This window comes from Eschscholzia californica, unplaced genomic scaffold (genome assembly GCF_041429995.1).
Source record: "Eschscholzia californica isolate CP2 unplaced genomic scaffold, dmEscCali1.0.p SCAF_4, whole genome shotgun sequence".
Taxonomy (NCBI): domain Eukaryota; kingdom Viridiplantae; phylum Streptophyta; class Magnoliopsida; order Ranunculales; family Papaveraceae; genus Eschscholzia; species Eschscholzia californica.
In genome coordinates, this window is record NW_028238461.1 from 4,366,500 (window position 1) to 4,387,615 (window position 21,116).

The 21,116-nt window shown below is 36.9% G+C and overlaps 4 protein-coding genes, 1 long non-coding RNA gene and 2 other non-coding genes across 14 annotated transcripts; 4 read left to right on the forward strand and 3 right to left on the reverse strand.

The window, feature by feature from the left end:
- The first annotated feature begins 703 nt into the window (after window positions 1–703).
- Window positions 704–3,034, forward strand: LOC147541783 (phenylalanine N-monooxygenase-like). The gene is made up of 2 exons (XM_086636689.1): window positions 704–2,032; window positions 2,139–3,034. The coding sequence occupies exons 1-2, from the start codon at window positions 929–931 to the stop codon at window positions 2,790–2,792; spliced, it is 1,758 nt and encodes a 585-aa protein (XP_086492815.1). The 5' UTR covers window positions 704–928; the 3' UTR covers window positions 2,793–3,034.
- Window positions 3,035–3,742: 708 nt separating this feature from the next.
- On the forward strand, window positions 3,743–8,653 carry LOC147541784 (uncharacterized). 8 transcript variants are annotated; one of them, XM_086673634.1, is made up of 8 exons: window positions 3,743–3,963; window positions 4,110–4,218; window positions 4,406–6,070; window positions 6,898–7,071; window positions 7,241–7,316; window positions 7,401–7,466; window positions 7,556–7,630; window positions 8,062–8,653. In XM_086673634.1, the coding sequence occupies exons 2-4, from the start codon at window positions 4,188–4,190 to the stop codon at window positions 6,909–6,911; spliced, it is 1,710 nt and encodes a 569-aa protein (XP_086529760.1). In that variant the 5' UTR covers window positions 3,743–3,963; window positions 4,110–4,187; the 3' UTR covers window positions 6,912–7,071; window positions 7,241–7,316; window positions 7,401–7,466; window positions 7,556–7,630; window positions 8,062–8,653. The 8 variants fall into 8 exon arrangements, with proteins under 8 accessions (XP_086529760.1, XP_086529762.1, XP_086529759.1 ...); XM_086673636.1 differs by having other exon boundaries at window positions 3,749–3,963; window positions 6,898–7,180; window positions 7,266–7,316; XM_086673633.1 differs by having other exon boundaries at window positions 3,749–3,963; window positions 6,980–7,180; window positions 7,266–7,316.
- An 823-nt stretch (window positions 8,654–9,476) lies between these two features.
- On the forward strand, window positions 9,477–9,550 carry TRNAI-AAU (transfer RNA isoleucine (anticodon AAU)). Its single transcript has one exon. It is a non-coding gene; the product is annotated as a tRNA-Ile (tRNA).
- A 1,186-nt stretch (window positions 9,551–10,736) lies between these two features.
- LOC147541786 (uncharacterized) lies at window positions 10,737–12,236 on the reverse strand. Its single transcript, XR_015223240.1, has 3 exons — window positions 12,167–12,236; window positions 11,720–11,808; window positions 10,737–11,014 (listed from the first exon to the last, which is right to left on the reverse strand). It is a non-coding gene; the product is annotated as an uncharacterized LOC147541786 (long non-coding RNA).
- Window positions 12,237–13,959: 1,723 nt separating this feature from the next.
- On the reverse strand, window positions 13,960–16,049 carry LOC147541787 (putative pentatricopeptide repeat-containing protein At5g40405). Its single transcript, XM_086638020.1, has one exon. It carries the CDS (start codon window positions 15,959–15,961, stop codon window positions 14,111–14,113), a length of 1,851 nt encoding a protein of 616 aa, XP_086494146.1. The 5' UTR covers window positions 15,962–16,049; the 3' UTR covers window positions 13,960–14,110.
- A 512-nt stretch (window positions 16,050–16,561) lies between these two features.
- On the forward strand, window positions 16,562–16,635 carry TRNAI-AAU (transfer RNA isoleucine (anticodon AAU)). Its single transcript has one exon. It is a non-coding gene; the product is annotated as a tRNA-Ile (tRNA).
- Window positions 16,636–17,098: 463 nt separating this feature from the next.
- LOC147541789 (eukaryotic translation initiation factor 2 subunit beta-like) lies at window positions 17,099–21,047 on the reverse strand. The gene is made up of 10 exons (XM_086633457.1): window positions 20,733–21,047; window positions 20,157–20,206; window positions 19,647–19,755; window positions 19,502–19,557; window positions 19,289–19,343; window positions 19,054–19,145; window positions 18,681–18,826; window positions 18,177–18,319; window positions 17,924–18,009; window positions 17,099–17,355 (listed from the first exon to the last, which is right to left on the reverse strand). Exons 2-10 carry the CDS (start codon window positions 20,202–20,204, stop codon window positions 17,278–17,280), a joined length of 813 nt encoding a protein of 270 aa, XP_086489583.1. The 5' UTR covers window positions 20,205–20,206; window positions 20,733–21,047; the 3' UTR covers window positions 17,099–17,277.
- Between the last annotated feature and the right edge of the window lie 69 nt (window positions 21,048–21,116).

Below are 21,116 nucleotides of genomic sequence, written 5' to 3' on the forward strand. Positions count from 1 at the left end.
AATTATGCCGATCGACGACTTTCTGCCGAAGGTGAGTTGGAGAAGAAGAGATGAGATGTATGAGAGAGGAGGTGAGGTGGGTGAGAAATAGAGAGATGAGGCGACGTTTGTGTTTTTTTAAAAAGTTTTGGAATTAATTCCAATTTGACCCCAAGGGTACTTCTGGAAAAAAAATGGTCTTTGGGGGGACAAATCGAACTGTCGGACACTTATGGGATCAAAACGGTGAGTTGGTCACAAATTGGGGAACAAAACGGAATTAACCAAAAAAAAACACAATATCATCATTTTTTTTGTGTAAGTACATATCGAACGAAGCTAAAACTTCAATCTTTAATTTCTTAGAAACGAAATATATAGTACATATCTGTTACAAAACCTCTAGATTTGTTCAAGAAGAAAAATCCAAATTTGTTCAAAAAAAAATCTAGATTTATTCAAGAAATACGTAATATAATTTTGATATGGAATTCTTTAAATATGTTCTTAAAACCACAGTAATCTTTACTTCAGAAAAATTCTAAAGAGAGAAGAAATAAAACTTTTGAACATTTTAGAGAGAGAGATGGTGAAGAAATTATAAAGAGAGATAAGAAAAAAGAAGGTTTCGTCGTCAATGTATGGTGCAAAGGAGGAAGGAAAAATTAAACGTACATGTAGAAAGACTAAATACATTAGAAAACAGTACACAAATTGACGCTTTGGACATGCGCGTAGTTTTCTGTACACGCTGGGACGGAATCTGACTTTACGAAACTCCAATCAATTTTCATATATATACATATAATCTAACTTCTTACTTTCACTCTCAAGCCCTACACATGAAGGAGTACTACGTTTTTAGGGCCATCCCATCACCACCAGCCGCAGCACCACCACCATATTGAGAGGATTCAACATCAAAATTAAAACTACTAACATAGTAACCATGGCTAACAACACCTCCACCACCTTCTCCACCTCCACCTCATTCCTTACACTAGGGCTGGATTCCGTCGTCGTTGGACTTGCTAGAATTGCCCAAACAACCACCACTACTCTTCCAACCACTTCACTCATCTTACTGGCTACATTTTTCATATTTCTTATTCAAGTTGGGTCAAACAATTATAAAAAATGTCAATCGTCAAGACCGTCCACTACCAAAGGAGGAGAAGCTCCACTTCCTCCTGGTCCTGTGCCATGGCCGGTTGTCGGAAACCTAGTCGAGCTATGTCAAAAGAAGCCCGCTTTTCGATGGATATTAGGGTTTATGAAGGAAAAGAATATTGATATTGCTTGTTTTCGTCTTGGTAATGTTCATGTTATTCCAGTAAACTCACCCGTAATCGCTCGAGAATTCTTGAAAAAACAAGATGCTATATTTGCATCAAGGCCTTTAACAATGGGTACAGAATATTCGAGTCGTGGATATTTGTCTATTGCTGTTGCTCCATGGGGAGACCAATGGAAGAAAATGAGAAAATGTGTAGCTTCTGAAGTTATTAATCCTTCAAGACTAAAATGGTTACTTGGGAAGAGAAATGAAGAAGCTAATAACCTTGTTTTCTATATAAATAACCAGTGCAAGAAAGGGTTTGAACAATATCTTAACAATTCCGATGTGGGTTGTGGTGCAGAGATTGATCTAAGACTTGTAGTGAGGCAATATTGTGGAAATGTGATTAGAAAGATGATGTTTAATAAGAGGTATTTCGGTGAAGGAAGAAAAGATGGAGGACCTAGTTTTCAAGAAGAAGAACATGTTGATGCACTTTTTAGAGTTTTATCTCATTTATATGCATTTTGTGTATCAGATTATTTGCCTTGGTTAAGATGGTTAGATTTAGATGGCCATGAAAAAATCTTGAAAGCTGCAACTAAGATTGTTAATAAGTACCATGATCCTATAATCGACGAAAGAATTCGACTATGGAGATCTCAAAATGGGTTTAGTAAAGAACCGGAAGATCTTCTTGATGTTCTTATTTCCTTGAAGGACAACAATGGGAAGCCATTGTTATCAATTGAAGAGATCAAAGCACAAAGTGGGGTAAGTTTTTATTTTCTCTATATATACATTTTCATTATTGTTCTTTAATTTTAAAATATTATTCAATGGATACCAAATATTCTTATCGGTAAGTTTGATGTTGTAGGATTTAATATACGCATCAGTAGACAACCCCGCAAATGCAGTAGAATGGGCAATGGCAGAGATGATTAATCAACCGGATATTCTCCGGAAAGCTGTCGAAGAAATTGACAGTGTAGTTGGAAAGGACCGTCTGGTACAAGAGTCTGATTTTCCAAAACTCAATTATGTAAAAGCTTGTGCTAGGGAAGCATTTAGACTTCATCCAGTCGCTCCTTTTAACCTTCCACACGTGTCAAACTCAGACACTGTAGTGGCTGGTTATTTTATTCCTAAAGGCAGCCATGTAATATTGAGTCGGACCGGGCTAGGTCGAAACCCGGAAGTTTGGGAAGAACCGCTCAAGTTCATGCCGGAGCGCCACTTAGTAGACAGCTCGGCCGAAATTGATTTGGCTGAGCCAGATCTACGGTTCATATCATTTAGCACTGGACGGCGAGGATGCATGGGAGTTCCACTTGGATCAGCTATGACCGTTATGCTATTAGCTAGGCTTCTACAAGGTTTCGATTGGAGTGTGCCACGTGGTGATAGATGGATCGATCTATCTGAATCAGCTGATGACCTCTTTTTAGCGAAGCCATTACAAAAGAGGAAGCCATTACGTGCTTATGCCGAGCCACGATTGGCTCCAAATGTTTATCCAACCTCGTGTTAATTTAATGCACATTATTTATGTATTAATATTACCACTGCTATCAAGGGTTGCCCAAGTGGTCCAATGTAATAAATAAATAAAATGTCAACAATTGGTTGCCCAAGTGGTTCAATATATTGACATAAAACTCTAAAATTCTGGAAGTCTCCGGTTTGATTTCTAGAGGAGGTGGTTTCCACGGTTTACTGAATTTGAGTTATTAAGGTATAAATAATGTTGTTGGGGTTTAGGCCATAGTTTAATTGGGTTGTAAGTCCGTTCTTTGTAAGAGTTTGAATTCGGCAGTTTGTGGCTTATCACATCGCTGATGTATCAATGTAACGACTATCGTAGATCATAGTAAATTTCCTAAAATAAAAAAAAATTGTTTTGGGTTTTCGGCGAAATATTAAGAGGGCAGAATAATTTTGACATGAAATCCTAGTTCTGCCCCTCACCGCACCACTGTACTTGCATCATCATCACCATCATACCTTCACCCCCGTATCTTCACCACTACCAGATGTTAACCATCACACCTCTATGGTCATTCCTCCACGACTCCATTAACATTACCACTTATATCATTACGAACACCACCACCACCACCACTATCATATCGTCTTTGCCACAACATTAATCATGAAAATAATAAATAATTTATATAAAATCAGGTATCTTAATAAGAAATGAAAATTGAAAAGTGAATTGTGTTACTAAACAAAATTTTTGATTTTTTTTTTTATCTATAAGTAACTATTTCGCCTAATATACATTTGATGATTTTTTATTCCCTTTTATTAAAATTAAAGTACTTCTACTACAAGCAAAATAACTTCTACTCTAGGTTATCAAGCGACACCTTAGCCTAGGAGGATTGAAAAGGCGTAAATTAACAGGACCAAAATAGTGAGTTGGTAACAAATGGGGGGCAAATGGTAATTATCCATAAGTAAACAGTAAACTTATCTGGGTCTGGGACGGGGAACTGGACTTCCTTTTTGTTTTTAGAGGAAGCAGAAAGAACGCGTAGGGTTTATGTATGTTTCTGTACACAACCAAACACAAAAATAACCCTAACCCTAATTTCTGGAGAACAACAAAACAACCAAAAAACGAAAGCAATAAGCAAAGATCTGCCTGTGTTCTTACCAGATTACAACAAGAAGGAATCTCATTTTCTGAAACTAAGGTTTGATTCTTGTTTTGTCTTCTTCATTCAATGAGTTATTTGATTTTATTGATGGTTGAATCGATTGAATTATTTTTATCTCCCATGCTCGATCCATCTTTGTATCGATGTTCTTCATTTAATATTTTGCTTGTCTCGCTTGTTAGTTTAATCGAGAAAGAGGATATTATCGAGTAGCATGAAATCCGAAGAAAGTTTTTGAAATCTGTCTTAGAAAAGTTGAAATGCGAGATAAGTCAGTTCTACAATCAGAAGGTAATTTTATAATACGATTCTTATTGATTTCAGAAGTTTTATATAGGATTAACTAATTTTGGTTGTGGGTTTCATTTTTAATATGAACTATGAAGCCCAAATAGATGATAAGACCTTGATTTCTTGTTTGTGTTTACGTACATGTATATCATCGAGATCCTAACTTCACGTAATATATACTTCTCAGCAAACGAATCTTCAATAAGCAAAGAGGCTATGTATCACCATCAAAATAAAGAGACTCCCCAAATTGAAACTGCGATTCTTAAAGACAAAGTGCAAGTGTCTGGAAAGTCCTCTGTTGCTGTCAATGCTTCCTGCATTGCTGAAAGTAGACATGAATATGGGATTTTAAAGCAGGAAAAAGATTGTGAACTCGACACTGAAACCAGAGGTACTAAGTTTGATCTGAATGCGGAAATTGATTCTAAGTTAGTAGAAAAACATCTATCTTATCCTCATAAAGTTCAGCAGAAATCTAGAGAAAATTCTGATTGTGGGAGCTCTAATGGTTCTGTAAAGGAAAATGACTCTCTTAGATGTTGGGAAGAGATGAAACGAAATGGGTTCCTCTCGATTCCGCAAGGAAGTGTACCAGTACCAAAGCGTCGTGAGAGGAAAAGTAAAAGTAAAAGCAAAAGCAAAAGCGAGTCGGTCAGTAAAATATTGGAGCTTCCAAAAAAAGAAGAGATTAACAGGTTCTCAGTGACAGCAGCTCCAAGTGGATTGCTCACAGGATTTAATCCTGGGATCATTACCCGAGTTAGAAATAGTAAGCAGGTTTACTCTATAATCAAGGCACTAGTGAGATCTGAAAAAAATGAAAATAGTAATAAAGTTAGGCGGACAGAAGGTGAATCTATAAGAGGAAATAAGGACATTGAAAGTCAGATGACTGATATTGAAAATATTTATGTTCCAGAAGCTTGTGGATCTGGTCTATTTCTTAAGACTGAACTTCCCGAGTGTAGTAGCGATGCTATTGATTATGCATGTAAAAGGGTTCGTAGTGATACCTCTGGTTCTTCAGGTTTAAAATCAGGCCCAGATGGTCATAATAGGGATACAATAAAGTTATCTCCATCCATAACTAAAGCATCAGAGACTGCAAGTTCTTTTGATATTGAAGATTCAGCGAACCAAACAAGTGGTACTTTTCTGTCTTTGGAAAGTGTCAACTCGGGCCCAGATGATCATGGCATTGATACGGTTAAATTATCCTTATCCATAAATATGCTGTCAGAGACGGCAGGTTCTGTGAATATCAAAGATTTAACGAACGAAAGAAGTAGGACTTCTCTGGCTGTAGAAGGTCCAGATGGTCATGACATTGATACAGTTAAGTTATCTTCAAGCATAGCTATGCCATCGGAGACTGCAATCGCTCTGAATATCAAAGATTCAGCAAACCAAGCAAGTAGCACTTTTCTGCCTGTAAAACGTCCAGATGGTCATGACATTGATACAGGTAAGTTAACTTCGACCATGACAATGCCATCGAAGACTGCAAGTTCTGTAAATGTTGAAGAATTAGCCGACCAAACAACTAGTACTTCTCAGGCTGTAAAAGGTCTCAACTCGGGTCCAGATGGTCAGGACATGGGTACATTTAAGTTGTGTTCGTCCATACCTATGACATCAGAGATTGCAAGTTCTGTGAATTCTAAAGATTCAAAAAATCAAACAAGTATTTCTTCTCTGTCTGTAAAAGGTCTGAACTCAGGTCCAGACGGTCATGATATGGAGGCACCCAAGTTGTCTTCACCCATTACTATGACATCCAAGATCGGGAGTTATGTGAATTCCAAAGAATCAGCAAACCAAACAAGTATTACTTCTCTAGCTGTAAAAGGTCAGTTTTAATACCAAAATATACTCATCTTGCCTTCTCATTTTACCATGTTTCTTTTCAATTTCATCAACCCGGGTGCCAACATCTTAGCTTATAAAAAAATAAACTTTCGATGCCAAGTATAGAACTACTTGTCCTTCATCAAGTGGATTCTACTACAAAATTTTAGATTAAACAAACTCTTAACAACTAAACTTGCAGTGAAAAAGATGAAATAAAATCTATATAATTAGATACAACTGCTTTGCTTATGTCACCATCAATGGCTGAGACACAACGTGAGATTTCCTTATATCCCAAGTGGGTAAATAAATGACAAGTGCACAGAAATACCCTTTGCAGGTAAATTATTAGAATCCAGGTCTATTAAGATCTGCAGATGTACACCTAAGGTCAGTTCTCGTGAGTGCACCATTGAAGTTTTTCTCCTTAACCGAAGCAAAATTTTTTAATGCGCACCTTTTCTTGTTCACCCCCTCTTTTAAGGCTTTAAGCTATAATCTTCTCCTTCAATCTTCTTCAATGTAAGAATCACCATTCTTCTCCTTCAAACAACAATTCTTAAGCACATGAATTCCTCGTATAATTTTCTTCTTTTTTGCTTCTTACTGTTTCTGTTCTCTTATGTTATGGATGTTAGATTTTAGGGCATCAATGTCTTATATTTGCATTTTCTCCATTATCCTTGAGCATATCTTTTGTTATTTTATGGATGTAATCAATTATTCGATTTAGTAAAAGAATTTTTAAATTTGTAATTTGAATAATTGATGCGAAGATCTGTTTTTGGGATAAGAATTCAGAGGTAGTTTCTGATTTGAATCCAGAAAAAATACATTGAAGAACATATCCATGATGATCTGGACTCAGGGCTCTCGCTTATTTAGATTAAACCTTTGTTGTATCAAGGTTATCAAAACACAAGTGACAGTCAGAAAAAGAGGAAGTCTTATGGCCTTTCCATGGACTCCTCATTTCCAACTCTCTCTATATATGGGCAGGTATTGTGAATCTTCCGTAGGCCTTTGTTTGTTATTCTTTTCCTTAATCTCAGGGTACTAATAATCAATTTTTTGTCGTTTCTAGGTCAATTCAAACTTGAATAAAACGGTAAGCCTATCTGAAAACTTGTAAAACTAAGTCGAACAATTGTAGGTATTGATGTGTTAGCTTATTGTGTTTCATTGATATGCAGATTCAATTGCTAACTAGGCAAGGAGTGAAGGTCACTGTCCACAATATGGAGGTCTGGTTATCGATAGAAACTTTATTATCAATTTACTTCGTATACATCAGTCTACTAAATATAGAGATTTCGTGTAAACAATAGCCAAGCAAAGCAAGAGAGATGGCCACTAATTTAAACAAAAGCAAAGAAAATGATGCACCTCTAAAGGTTAGTACTACTTTCGTGTTTTAAAATTGTATTTGGTCTTATCTGCTGTCATGAGAAATACAATGATCTTTTTTTCCTTAACGTCTCAGCACAAAAAGATATTGCCAGTAGGAAAAAAGGTCAGGGTCTCAGATAAAGGAAAGGCTATAGCAATATCTTCTCAGGTATGGCCTTCAATTTATTTGACACGTGGAAATATCGTCTAGTATATGGATCCCTGTGATTATTGTTATTTATTCTTTATTCATTTGAGGATATTAGGTTGAAGTGTTGAACTTGCTACTAGTTTGTTGTGTTACTTAGGTGTTGTTTAATTAAGTAGAAAAAGTAAAAACAGTCACTTTGGCAATTTATAGACTCATGAGTTGGTAGAAGTTGATATCTTGACTTCCTTCTAAACTTGTCCTCATCTGCCTGTGACTTTGAAGTTAGTCACTCAAATCTGTCTGCCACCACCACCACTGCACACCTCTCCACCACCTGTCACCATCACCACCGTTACTTCTACTACAAGTAAAAGTGCTTCTATTTCACCTCAACACTGATTATAGTTGTGTGTTCTTTTTTGATTTATTGAGGCATTTTGGTTTATTAGGCGTCAGTTAAGGTCAACAGAGACAATGTTTCCAAAAAAAACAGAGACAATGTTTCCAAGCGTTCACTTGCCCAACGACAGAGAAGAGAAAATGAAAGATTGGAACAGAAAAGACGACGGAATGAATTATATAAGATGAGAGTGGTCAACAAGAATTGCACCTCACTTGTGCCAGAAATCACTAGGGCAGAAACTTGTCCTGCAGTTCAAACCCCTTTGCAGGAAGGTTAAACTGTAAAGTAACTTGGAAATACATCGGGCGATTCAGCATCGAACTTAAGTTCAGACCTTCAAACCTGCCTGCCGAGACAAGCCAATCTATGCATCTTTTTGTGGAATGCAGTTCTTAATGATAGTCATACTAAATTGCAGGAATGTCTTTTGCACCGGATAACACGCAATCTCCTTCGCTGTTCTGTGTAGTTTGATTTTGTTAGTTTGAATTGGGAAGCTTTCTTCTACTCTTTAACGTCTGTACATGGATAGCAGGAAAAGTGAACATGAAAAGTGTTCTTTTTTTTTGGTGAAATAGATTTCGGCATGAAAAGTGTTATTTTTTTTGGTGAAATAGATTCCTTTTACGTTGTTGTTTTGGGGATTCTTCTCATGCTGAGAGTGCCATGTTTCCTTTGTTTTTTCTTTTACATATAATGAAATCTTATATGAAGTTTTATAGGCAATGCCTAAAATTACTAAAGGCAATATATTTTGGAACCTTGATGGGGTCAATTTCTTATAACGGTGTTGGTTAAAGGTAATGCCATCAAAATTTGGTATAAAAACCTAAGTTTGAGGGTTATTTTCATCCTATTCTTCTTTTTCTCTCCCTTACACCAAAAATAGCCGGCACGAGACCTTAACTAACAAAAGTATACATTTGAAGTTCTAGATCCATACGATCACGGTAATTGTGGGTACAAAATTTTGAGTATTTTTAGACTTTTTTTCTCCAGGTGCACCACAATTTCTTCTCTACGCCGTAAAATAGTCAAACTGCCATTGAAGTGGCTTAATTTTTTTTTGTCAAAGCTTTCTTTTTTCCTGCAATCACCACTCCAACCACTTGTGGCCTCTCTGTGTCTCACCTCCCTAGTATCTCTCTTCGGCTAAATCTTTCTCTCTTCGCCGGAATAGTGAAGATGGAGAGAAAGATCTAGCTGTCAGAGTCGGAGTGAGATGAGAGAAATGGTGGTGGTGGTGGTCGCCGGAGGCGTTGGCCAGGGTCGAAGTTGCAGGATATGAGGATCATTTCCAGACTTGTGAAGAAATAATTTCATTGCTATGGAGAAGAAGTGTATTTCATGGATAAAAGTCACAATTGTATTGCAGTTCAGCCACACTTTAGTGGAGAGACAAACATCTTTCTCTGTAAATATAGTGGATATATACGTTTTGGAATTGCATTAATCACAGTTGGCCTATTAGCTCAGTTGGTTAGAGCGTCGTGCTAATAACGCGAAGGTCGCAGGTTCGAGACCTGCATAGGCCACCAATTTTTTCAAGGTAAGTCCAAATTTTTTGTTGCTTCAATGGTGATTATTTAGATCAAATATGTGCAAAACTTGATAATTCCCTTCCTAGATTAGCATACAAAAACTCCAGTTTTGCCTATCGAACAAAAGAAGTGAAAGTGGGTTGTCGGTCCTTCACTACAGAATGAGATCATAAATTGAAACTACAATAGAATAGTTAAAAAGAGCTTCACAATTCTCATATCAACCATTTAACCCGGGTTGGTATTTTCTGAAAGATTTGATCTAGAAGAATGACTTTATTCCACAAAGCAATGATTCATTAATTCACTTATGTCATTCCAGAACATTTTTATGATCCAACATCATACGGTTTAGGTCCCATCTTCTAGAACAAAAACGTCTCGGAAAAAAAGAAAAACAGAGTTTAGGTCCCAGCCTTCCGACGCGCAACAAAACCAGCCTTAATTTGAGCAACCGACCTTCCGGAACCACACTGAACAAAGAAAAACTAACAATTATATTCCGAATCGTGTGTCTACACATAGCAATTACTACAAGATGCAAGGAGTGAACATAAATACAACCCATGTCAATGTTCAGTCCATCACATAAACTAAAAAAAATTGATGTGGATTTATGTTATAGAGGCCTGAGATGGTTTTAAGTTCAGATCATGAATTATACCATCAGACAATATAGGCAAATTTGGTTTAAATCATCACAGGAACAATTTTTACTAAAAAACATTTTAAAACAATGTTAGTTTTTAGCCTGAAAATTCTCATCTTATTCTCAGCACAATCGTCGTTCGCAATTTGCAGGGTTTCCGAAAGTGTGAGGGGCTAGGCAAGCCCGACTTGATGGTTAAGTGACAAAACAACATGAGATGGGACAAAGTTGATTGTGATACTTTGTCGATCACCTATGAGCTCAGTATGCAAGTTTGAGGTCAATGCACAGAAAAGCAATTTAGAGTATGATATGTATTTATATAGTTCAATGGAAAACTAATTTAACCCTAAAAACCCAAAAACCAAATATGAAAAGTAATTTCTACTTGCTCGCGTCTGAGAAAGAAGAGTTGATTCTCCTTTGACAAAATTGTGTCTGGACTCATGCAACCATTACATATGACATACTCATCTATGAAACAAATGATAAGGCAATAAGAAAGGACAAAATAGCAAAACCAGATCAGGAGAATACTAATGCTTCAACGAGTGAAATAGCAGCAACCAACTGATAAAAAAAACAGCTGAATAGAATATATAATTAACAAAACCCACTAGAGTCGAGTTTTTGAGCCAAAGAGAGGAACACTTGAGAAAAGGAACTTACTGATGTATCTTCGCATAATTCCTTCGAATTTTTGGGAGCAACTCTTCCTTTACAATCAGTCTCTCCTGTCCATCCAACGACCCACTTGTTCCCATTTCAGCAAGTAAGGAAGTCACAACATGCTTTGGTTGCCTATGATCCTGGATCATGCAAGTTTCAGGTATAAGAAAAATGTGATAGCTAATGTCGAACAACATTCAAACATAAAACTCATAATGATAAAAAAAAAGAAGAAGAGAGAGATTGTTCTCCAAAATGTTTATAGACACATAACATGGTGCCACCATCATCATTTTCAAACAATCTCTTGGGGGAACTTCACTTCTTTGATCAAAGAGGGCCCTCAATTTTCGGAATGAAAAAACCAATCATTGCACCTCATATGTCATTAAATTCTAGGTTATTAACCACAAACTTAATCGTGCTTGGTAAGTACGAGCAATAAAGCACAAGGACTAAAGGGGGCATATGTTTTGCTGAGATCCATGAAATTCACGCAGACAATCTTCTTTGTGCCTTCACAAAGTACTTGTGGTGGTCTCGTTACTGTTCTACGCCTATCTCCCGCAAGCTCTGGATTATTCTCACGGAGGATGTTAAAAACACGACCGAGGAGCTGCAGCTTAGTGACCAGACAATCATTAGGGTCTGCCAAATAATAGCATATCTACTTCGTTAAAATAGTTTTGCCGTGCAAATGTCTGCACAGGCCCAAGAAGGAGCCACAAAGCTCATTTTGCAAATGCTTGTGACTACAATCTCCATTGCTACTGCAAATAATCGGACTTGTGACATTAAAAGCTCAGGAAAATTTTAATCAAAAGCAACATGAAAGTCAAATGTACCTCTTCGTAATGATAATCTCGATCACTTCCCTCCAGAGGATAACTAGCTTGTAGGATAATGCCTTCTCCTTCATCTTCTCTTATGTTACCTGAATATGCGACAACAAGAAAATTACCAATAACCTAATTCCCCTGGACAATGAATATTGTGGGAGAAGAAAAGTATTTAGTTGGCAATGGCATTTTGTTATGCTCATTTCAGAGAAGATCAAGAATCGCATGATTAATTCCCATCTTGGTCTTCTCCTGCTTCACCCTTCTCATCATTTCTAAAGTCAGTTTCAACGTGCGAGACGGAGTCAAAGCTGAAAAGGTTAGAAAGAACTGACGAGATGAAGAGGGCTGAGTGGCCGACTAACAGTACAGTTCGAATCAAGACTCATGCAGAATAAATAAGATTTCACGTTGATTCAAATATAAGTTATGAAATATGCTCATCCAACTTACTGGTTTCTTGTTCTTCTTCTTTAAACCAGCAAAAGTATTTTCAAGTCCATTGGAGACTGCAACAGAAAATTGAAAAAGTAAAAAGAGTATAACAAGTGGAAAAGAGATAAGCTTTCTCTTTCTTCAGCCAGTTAATCAACATTGTCGTGAGCAGGATCTAGGATTGTTGGCTTCTTCTTTTTCTTCTTTGTAGGGCCGAACGGAGCAAGTTATGAGCCAACGATGCAAAGATTATACAGTAAGTTTCAGCTTACATGAAGTGGCAAGAGAAAGGTAATGTATGCAACAAAAATAACATTAACACCCGTGAAAGAAGATAATGTACAACTATCTTATTGTTTTGGAATTGCCAAGATCTCCTGGAATAAGCCTTTAGATTACTATAGCATAATGTGTTAGAGGTTCATTTAAATGGCGGAACTTCCTGATTTTGAGATTTCCCTAGATTCCAAGCTACAAAACGATGGTAAATGCCAGGGTCAAAATAATTTTACAACCATCTTTAACCAACTACATGTTCAAGACTACACATTTCCCTATTGAACAATATCTTAATATAAAAGCAAGGAATACATTTTTCAGAACATTCCTGTTTGTGTCAAACTCTTCCTTCATGATGGCATAAAAAAAGGAATATTTTCCATAGAACCGAAGGTCCAAAACTACATTGATTCATAAGAAAATATTTTTGTAAGAAAAGATAGGAGGAAGAGTAGAAACTTACATCCCCCTACTTCTTCCTTCACTTCAACAACAGGAGTTTCTTCTGCCATGGCTGCTCCAACAAAAGATAAAAGGATATAGATGTCTATAACAAAGCAAGCGGGAATACAAAACTCATATATTGAATTCCTTTAGTGACAAAATGATGAGATCAGAGAATACGGATTCGCTTAACGAGTAAAACAAATATCAATGGCGGAATAATATTGTCGAAGTTAAAGAAGATAGGAAGAAACTAGTAAACAAGACATGATTTCGACTAATGTTATCATTCCATTTCAAATTAAAAACAGGGACGTTTTTAAAATCAAATTTAATCCTCAATAGCAACAATCTTGATCCAGATCATTCATCATTCTTGAAAAGAAAAAGTATAAAATGCACCAGAAGACAGATTTCAGTACACAAAAGAAAAAGGATCAAACCGAAAGAGATCAAAATGGGAAAGATTTAAAAATCAAAAGCAATTCCAAGTACTGTTAATTGGTAAACTGGCACAACAACAATCAAATTTACAAAGACTGAGACACGCTAGCGTAGGTCAATCTTCACATGGCTCCCCCCACGTGCCTACAGGCATTGACTGAACGAAATCACCAGCTTCTCCAAGAATCAAGTCGGAAAAAGAATCAGTAAGGGAATCAGTAACAAGGGAAGTTTTGTCAGTTGGAATGATTTATACCCGTAGACGAAACAACAGAGGAAAAAAGACGGAAGCGAAGAGCCACTTAGTACTAGCAAGGGCAACAAGAACCAAAGAGGTTCTGATGTGTCTTTGGTGCTGTTGGGTCAATAGATAGAGGCAAGACAGCAGCCACAACTGGATTCTTCGACGGTTATTTGGTGGATACCCATTGAGTGGGACACCCATCTTGCTTGTAAATGTAAATGTTCACAAATAATAAAATTAACCTTAACTGGATATTAGCAGGGAGAAAGTGACCTGAAAAAACACAAAAGAAAAGACAAGAAGTTAAGATCACAATACTAAAAAGGACAATCACAACGACGTCTCGGACAGATGACACCCACTGTTTGATAAAATAGAAGTATTCAATGAAGTTGTTAGATGCAAAGAACAGCTCTTATATTTATTGTAATTAAAAAATATTTTTATCTGAAGTTGCTCTCTCACGGGAAGAAGAATGGAAAAACATTACAGTATAAATAAGACTAGAAACAAACATGTTACATCACAAACTAATAGTAGACTGTAAAAAATCACCAAAAATCCTGGCAAGAACACTCTCCATCTATAAAATGGTGAAATCTGTTTCTATCTCTCACAATAATTTCTCTATCGAAAACCTTAGATATGATCTTGGTAACGTCATGACAATCCCGACAAACCCTTAAGTTCTTCACAATTCGAATGGGTATCCCTTCGTTCAAACTTATCAATCCAAAAGCAATGGCAACCTTCTCACTATGTCTACAGAGAGCATCTTCTTTCTCCTCTTCTTCTATATCAAACAATACTGGATTTGTATTAGCAACATAACCTGATAATTTTAACCTCCTTGAGATTTCACTCAACATAACCTCAATTTCATTATATCTTTGATGTGTTTTATCCCCAACAAAGAACTCATGGACTTCTCCATTCACCTCTATAATACTGCAACCGGGGACCTTCTTCACCCCTTCATTTTTCATTAACTGTCTCACGTTTGTGACACCGTCCCAGTTCCTAGAATCCGCATATATATTCGATAAAAGCACATATGCTCCATCGTTTTTCGCTTCTAACTCTACAAGTTTACTCGATGCAAACTCTCCCAACTCCAAATTGCCATGGATTTTACAAGCATTAAGCAAAGCACCCCAAGCACCAGCGTGAGGCTTTATGGGCATAATGTTAATGAAGTTGATGGCGTCGTCAAGCCGTCCAGCTCGACCATATAAATCAACAACACAACCATAATGTTCAAGTCGAGGCTTCAGCCCATACACTTCTGAAATTGATTCGAAATGCTTAAGACCATCCTCAACTAATCCGACCACACTACAGCCACGTAAGACCGACACAAATGTGACTTCATTAGGCTTAACCCCATCCTTTTTCATAAGATCAAAGAGCTCAAGACACTCCTTTCCAGCTCCATTCATGGCTAATCCATTCATCGCACTAGTCCAAGTGTACACATTTCTTTCTCCCATCTTCCAAAAGACCTGCATGGCCTTACCCAAGTTCCCACATTTCGCGTACATATCTATCAACGCAGTCCCAAGTGTTATAGTCATTCGGATGTTGTTTCTCTCTATAAAAACATGAACCCATCTCCCTTGACCCAATGCACCTAAGTGAGTGCAAGCAGATAAAACAGAGACCAATGTACCTTCATTAACCTTCACACCACCAGTTTGCATTAAGTGGAACAACCCTAAAGCTTCTCTTGATTGCCCAGATTGAGCATACCCAGAAATCATTGCATTCCATGCAATGGAATCCCTCTGTGGCATTTGATCGAATAACTTTCGTGCAGTATCCAATTCACCAGACTTAGCACAAGCACTCACCATTGCTGTTTGAGAAACTAAATCTGGGTCTGACAATTGAGAAAAGATACTTAATGAGGAATCCAAGAAACCCAATTCAGCATACATATGAATCAATCCACTTTGAACATGTGGATCAGATTGGAACCCATGATTTATAATGGCAGCATGAAGAGCATGACCAGTTTCAGGTGATGAAGAGATCTGGGTACAAGATCTAACAAGGAAATTGAAGGTATAGTGATCAGGGGAGAGATTTTTAGACTCAAGAATTCGTTTATAGAAGTGAAAACTACGTTGGGGAGTTGAGCTTTTAGAGTGAGCTCTTATCATGGAGTTGAAAGTGAAGATTGTTGGATTATCAAATTTGTCAAGGATTTTATTAGCATAATCTAGATTATCTTCTGGATGATTCAGAGCAATGGAAGATACAAATTGGCCAAGGAAAAGAGGGTCATTAAGAAGGCCATTGATGAGGACTTGGGTATGTATTTGCTTGATTAGATTCTGGGTTGTGCATGAATCTAGTAGTGATATTGTTGGGTGTTTCGCTATCATTTTTAGAGAGGCCATTGATGAGGACTTGGGTACGTATTTACTTTTGTCTTTTTTTATCTTTTGTTCCCCTGCTGCACCACAATTTCTTCTCTATGTTGGTCTAGTCGCTAACAAACTGTCATTATTCGTTGACTTTTAATTTTTTTATTCAAAGTTTTCTCTCTCCTCGTCTGACCACCCCCCCAACCATTACTTGCCACTCTATCCTCACTATTCCGGGGAAGAGAGCCCTGAGGAGTTTTGCCTAAAAAACACTCAATAGAATGTTGAAACTTTTTCCCTTCGTTTGAACAGTAAGGATTGAGAGAAGAGAGGTAGTTAAAGTTTTGGAGATAGAGAGATTTAGCGGTGAGAGAAGGAGGAGATAGATGAGAGAAATGGTATTGGTGGCCTGTGTTAGTGGTCGGAGATGGCAGAGATGAGGAAGAAATTGTATATTCGTTTCGATATTTTTGTAGAAATAATTTCATTGTTAAGGGAAAAATATGGATAAAAGTGACAATTTGTATCGCCGTTCTGCCACACTTCTATGTAGATTAAAACGAAACCAAATAATCTCGATCTTTAGAACACAAACATGACATAAGTGTGAGTTTTGTATTTATGCTTGTAATTGGCCTATTAGCTCAGTTGGTTAGAGCGTCGTGCTAATAACGCGAAGGTCGCAGGTTCGAGACCTGCATAGGCCAAATTTTTTGTATGAAAACGAATTTTGAAAAGCTCCCCCATCACCCTGGTTTTTTGCTTGCAGCTTGCTCCAGCTTTGATATTTCAAAGCAGGTTTGCTCATCAAAATCCAGATTATTTGTTTTGAGCAATCATTTTATTGACATTTCAAAGCAGGTTTGCTCATAAAAATCCAGATTATTTGTTTTGATAAATCATTTTCAAAAATCCGAGTTAAATCAGAAACTTGATCCGAATTCATTTGCAAGGTAACTCCAAACTTGTGTTGTCCGAATGGTGTTTATTTAGATCAAATATGTGCAAAACTTGATAATTTCCTTCATAGATTAGCATACAAAAACTCGAGTGTTGCCTATTGAACGAAAAAAGACAGTGGGGTGTCCTTCATAAGGGCTGGTTCAGCGAATCCTATAAAAGATTTTAACTACAGAATGAGATCATAAATTGAAACTAGAGTAGACTTCATTGCACAAAGCAATGGTTCATTCATTCACTTGTATGTCTTTCCAAAACAAGTATATGATCCAACATCATAACGTTTAAAGGAAATTCTCTTAGTTTAGGTCTGAACTATAACAACAATAAAAATGTAACATCTTCAAGAACAAAAACGTCCAGGACAAAGAGAAAAACAGACAGAGAGTTTAGGTCCCAGCCTTCCGACGCCCAACACGAGCAACAAAACCAGCCTTAATTTGAGCAACCGACCTCCCGGAACCACACTGAACAAGGGCAAAAAAAAACTAATTATATCCCACATCGTGCGTTTATACAAAGCATTTACTACAAGATGCAAGAGCGGATGAAAATAAATACAAGCAGTGTCAATGTTTAAGTCCATTACGTTTTCATAAACTGGAAAAATTGATGCAGATTTATGTTATAGAAGCCTCAGATGGTTTTGAGTTCTGATCATGAATGAATGATTAAATCAGATAATGTAGGCAATTTTAGTTTAGATCATCATAGACCTCCTCCTCAAAACAGTTTTTAGTAACAATTTAAAAAAATGTTAGCTTGAGCCCAAAAATTCTCATCTTATTTTTAGTACAATCGTCGCCCACAATTTGCAGGGTTTCCAAAAGTGTGAGGAGCTAGGCAAGCCAGACTTGATGGTTAAGTGATAAATCAGTAGATGGGACAAACGTGGATTGTGATACTTTGTCGATCATCAATGAGCTCAATAGTCAATATGCAAGTTTGAGGTCAATGCACAGATAACAGCAGTTCTGAGAATAATCTGAATTTGAAACTAAAGACCTAAAACCATATATGAGATGTAATTTCTACCTGCTCGCATCTGAGAAAGAAGAGTCGGTTCTCCTTTGATAGAATTGTGTCTGGACTCTTGCAACCATTACATATGACATACTCATCTATCAATCAAAACAAATCATAAGGCAATTAGAAAGGACATAATAGCAAAACCAAATGAGACCATTCATGCTAAAATGAGTGAAATAACCGCAACAATCTCCTCTGTACTCAGGAGTTTATGAGACAAAGAGAAGAACAGTTGAGAATACAAAAGGAAGGAACTTACTGATGTATCTTCGCAGAATCCCTTCGAAGTTTTTGGGAGCAAATCTTCCTTTAACAACCAGTCTCTGCTGTCCATCCAATGATCCACTTGTTCCCATTTCAGCAAGTAAGAAAGTCATAACATGCTCTGGTTGCCTATGCATCCTGTATAATGCAAGTTTTGAAGACTTGTTTTAGGTATAAGAAAAACTTGATAGCTTACGATCAAGATGCAGAGAAGGAAAATAAGATACAAACATAAAACTCATAACGATGAAAAAAGGTATTGCTTTCCAAAATGTTCATTGATAAATAACATGATACCACCATCATCATATTCAAACAATCTCTTTGGGGAACTTCATTTTTTATCGAAGAGGGCCCTTAATTTTGAAACTGAAGAACCCAATCATCGACTCCCACCTCAGTTGTTGTTCAACTCTAGGTTATCAACCACGAAATTAATCATGCCCTATAATGATAAGTATGAGAAGGAAAGCACAAGGCATAAAAGGTGTGAGCATACGTTTTGCAGAGATCCATGAAATTTACAAAGACAGTCTTCTTTGTGCCTTCACGAAGTACTTGTGGTGGTCTCATTACTGTTCTACGCCTATCTCCCGCAAGCTCTGGATTGTTCTCACGGAGGATGTTAAAAACACGACCAAGGAGCTGCAGCTTAGTGACCAAACAATCATTAGAGTCTGCCAGATTATAGCATATATACTTCAGAAAGTAGTTTCCTGTGTAAATGTATGCACAGCGCCAAGGAGCCACAATGCTCATTTTTGCAAATGCTTGTGACTACAATCTTCATTGCTACTGAAAATAATCAGGACTTATGGCATTAAAAGCTTCGGAAAATTTTAACCAAAAGAACGATGAAGGTCAAAAAGCACCTCTTCATAATGATAATCTCGATCACTTCCCTCCCAAGGATAACTAGCTTGCAGGATAATCCCTTCTCCTTCTTCATCTTCTCTTATGTTATCTTGAATATGCCACAACAAGAACTTTATCAATAACCTAATTTCTTTATATAGTGAATAATGTGGGAGAAGATAAGTGTATAGATGGCAAAAGCACTTTGTTATGGTTATTTCAGAGGAGACCAAGAATCACATGATTAATTACCGTCTTGATCTTCTCCTGCTTCACCATTCTCATCATTGATAAAATCCGTCTCAACCTGCAGGACGAAGTCACAGGTGAAAAGGTTATAAAGAACTGACAAGATGAAGATGGCTGAGTGGCTGGCTGATGGTACAATTCAAGACTCAGCTGCAGAATAAATAAGATTTCACGTTGATTCTAATATAAGTTATAAAATATACTCATCCAACTTACTGGTTTCTTCTTCTTCTTCTTTAAACCAGCAAAAGTATTTTCAAGTCCATCAGAAACTGCATGAGAGAATTAAATAAGTAAACACAGTGTAACCAGTGGAAAATAGATAAGCTTACGTGAATTTAACTAAACAACACTTACATACCTGATAAGCTTTCGGTTTTTTCAGCTAGCTTATCGACGTTTTCGTTAGCAGGATCTAGGATTGTTGGCTTCTTCTTCTTTTTCTTCTTTGTAGGGTCGAACGGAGCAAGCTATGAGTGAACCATGCAAAGATTATACAGTAAGTTTCAGCTTACATGATGTGGCAAGAAAAAGGTTATATATGCAACAAAAATAACATTAACATCCGTGAAAGAAGATAATGTACAACCTAGATTCCAAGCTACAGATGGTGTAAATGCTTGGGTCAAAATAATTTTATAACCTCCTCTAAACAACTAGGTTGTTGAAGACTACAAATTTCCCTGTTCAACAATATCTTAATTGAAAAGCGAGGAAAACATCTTTACAACATTCCTATTTGTGTCCAACTCTTCCTTTATCCATACGGTTAATGTCCAAAACCGTAAACCAATTGGAACTAAATACATCATAAGATAATAAGTAAATATTTTGGTAAGAAAAAACAGGAGGAAGAGGAGTAGAAACTTACTTCCCCTACTTCTTCCTTCACTTCAACAACAGGAGTTTCTTCTGCCATGGCTATTCCAACAACAGAGAAAAGGATATAAGGTGTTAATAACAAAGCAAGCACGGAAACAAAACTCATATATTGAATTCCCTTGGTGACAAAACGATGAGATGAGAGAATAAGAATTCACTTAACAAGTAAATCAAATATCAATGGGGAAGAAGATATTGTCAAATTTCGACAAATTTTTTATCACTCCACTAAAAATTACAAGATGAATGTTTTTAGATCAAATGCTTTCAGCCCCAGAAGACAGATTTCAGTACACCAAAAAATCAAGGATTAAAAGGAAAGAGATCAAAATGGGCAAGATTAATAAATCAAAAGCAATCCCAAGTATTGATAATTGGTTAACTAACACGATAAAGATGAAATTTCACGATAACATAAGAACCTGTAAGTAACAAGTGATGGTAAGAAGGAAGTGCATCGTATAAATCAAACCCACTAATCAACAGAATTCAGAAAACCCTAGAATTTAATAATCCGAGAACGTTACAAGACCCTAACCGATCAGAGTAATTAAGAAATGTATACCTTTTTCGACGATTAATCTGTAACAAGACGATTGCGTTCTGTTCTGCGTCTCTGGTATTTCCCTCGCGTTTCTTGCAGTTGATAATTAGGGTTTCTTCTCTATCTATGAATGAAGGACGCACCTCAAAATTGTATGATTACTATTGGGTCCACTCAAATGGGAGAAATGTTATTAGACCCCCAAAATTACATTCTCTAGCAATTTCCCCCAAGGACACCGTTGTTTAGGTTATGTTAACTACAAGCAGTTTTTTGACATGGGACTAGGACTCACATACCAAAGCAGTTCCCCCGAAAATAATAGTTAGTCTTAACAGTTCATAAGCATTTCACATACATAAGTGCTTGTATTAGTCGTGTACTTGTGCAAGATTAGGGTTAAAC

Excerpts from the sequence above, each read along its gene's own strand:
- LOC147541783 (XM_086636689.1), top strand. The coding sequence starts at position 929 with ATGGCTAACAACACCTCCACCACCTTCTCCACCTCCACCTCATTCCTT. Across the intron at positions 2,033-2,138 it reads AGATCAAAGCACAAAGTGGG|GATTTAATATACGCATCAGT; the intron begins GTAAGTTTTTAT and ends TTGATGTTGTAG.
- LOC147541784 (XM_086673631.1), top strand. The coding sequence starts at position 4,188 with ATGCGAGATAAGTCAGTTCTACAATCAGAAG. Across the intron at positions 4,219-4,405 it reads GTCAGTTCTACAATCAGAAG|CAAACGAATCTTCAATAAGC; the intron begins GTAATTTTATAA and ends TATACTTCTCAG. Across the intron at positions 6,071-6,979 it reads TACTTCTCTAGCTGTAAAAG|GTTATCAAAACACAAGTGAC; the intron begins GTCAGTTTTAAT and ends TGTTGTATCAAG.
- LOC147541787 (XM_086638020.1), bottom strand. The coding sequence starts at position 15,961 with ATGGCCTCTCTAAAAATGATAGCGAAACACCCAACAATATCACTACTA.
- LOC147541789 (XM_086633457.1), bottom strand. The coding sequence starts at position 20,204 with ATGGCAGAAGAAACTCCTGTTGTTGAAGTGAAGGAAGAAGTAGGGGAA. Across the intron at positions 19,344-19,501 it reads AGAAGAAGAAGAAGAAACCA|GTTGAGACGGATTTTATCAA; the intron begins GTAAGTTGGATG and ends TTCGTCCTGCAG. Across the intron at positions 18,320-18,680 it reads TTCATGGATCTCTGCAAAAC|GATGCATAGGCAACCAGAGC; the intron begins GTATGCTCACAC and ends TGCATTATACAG.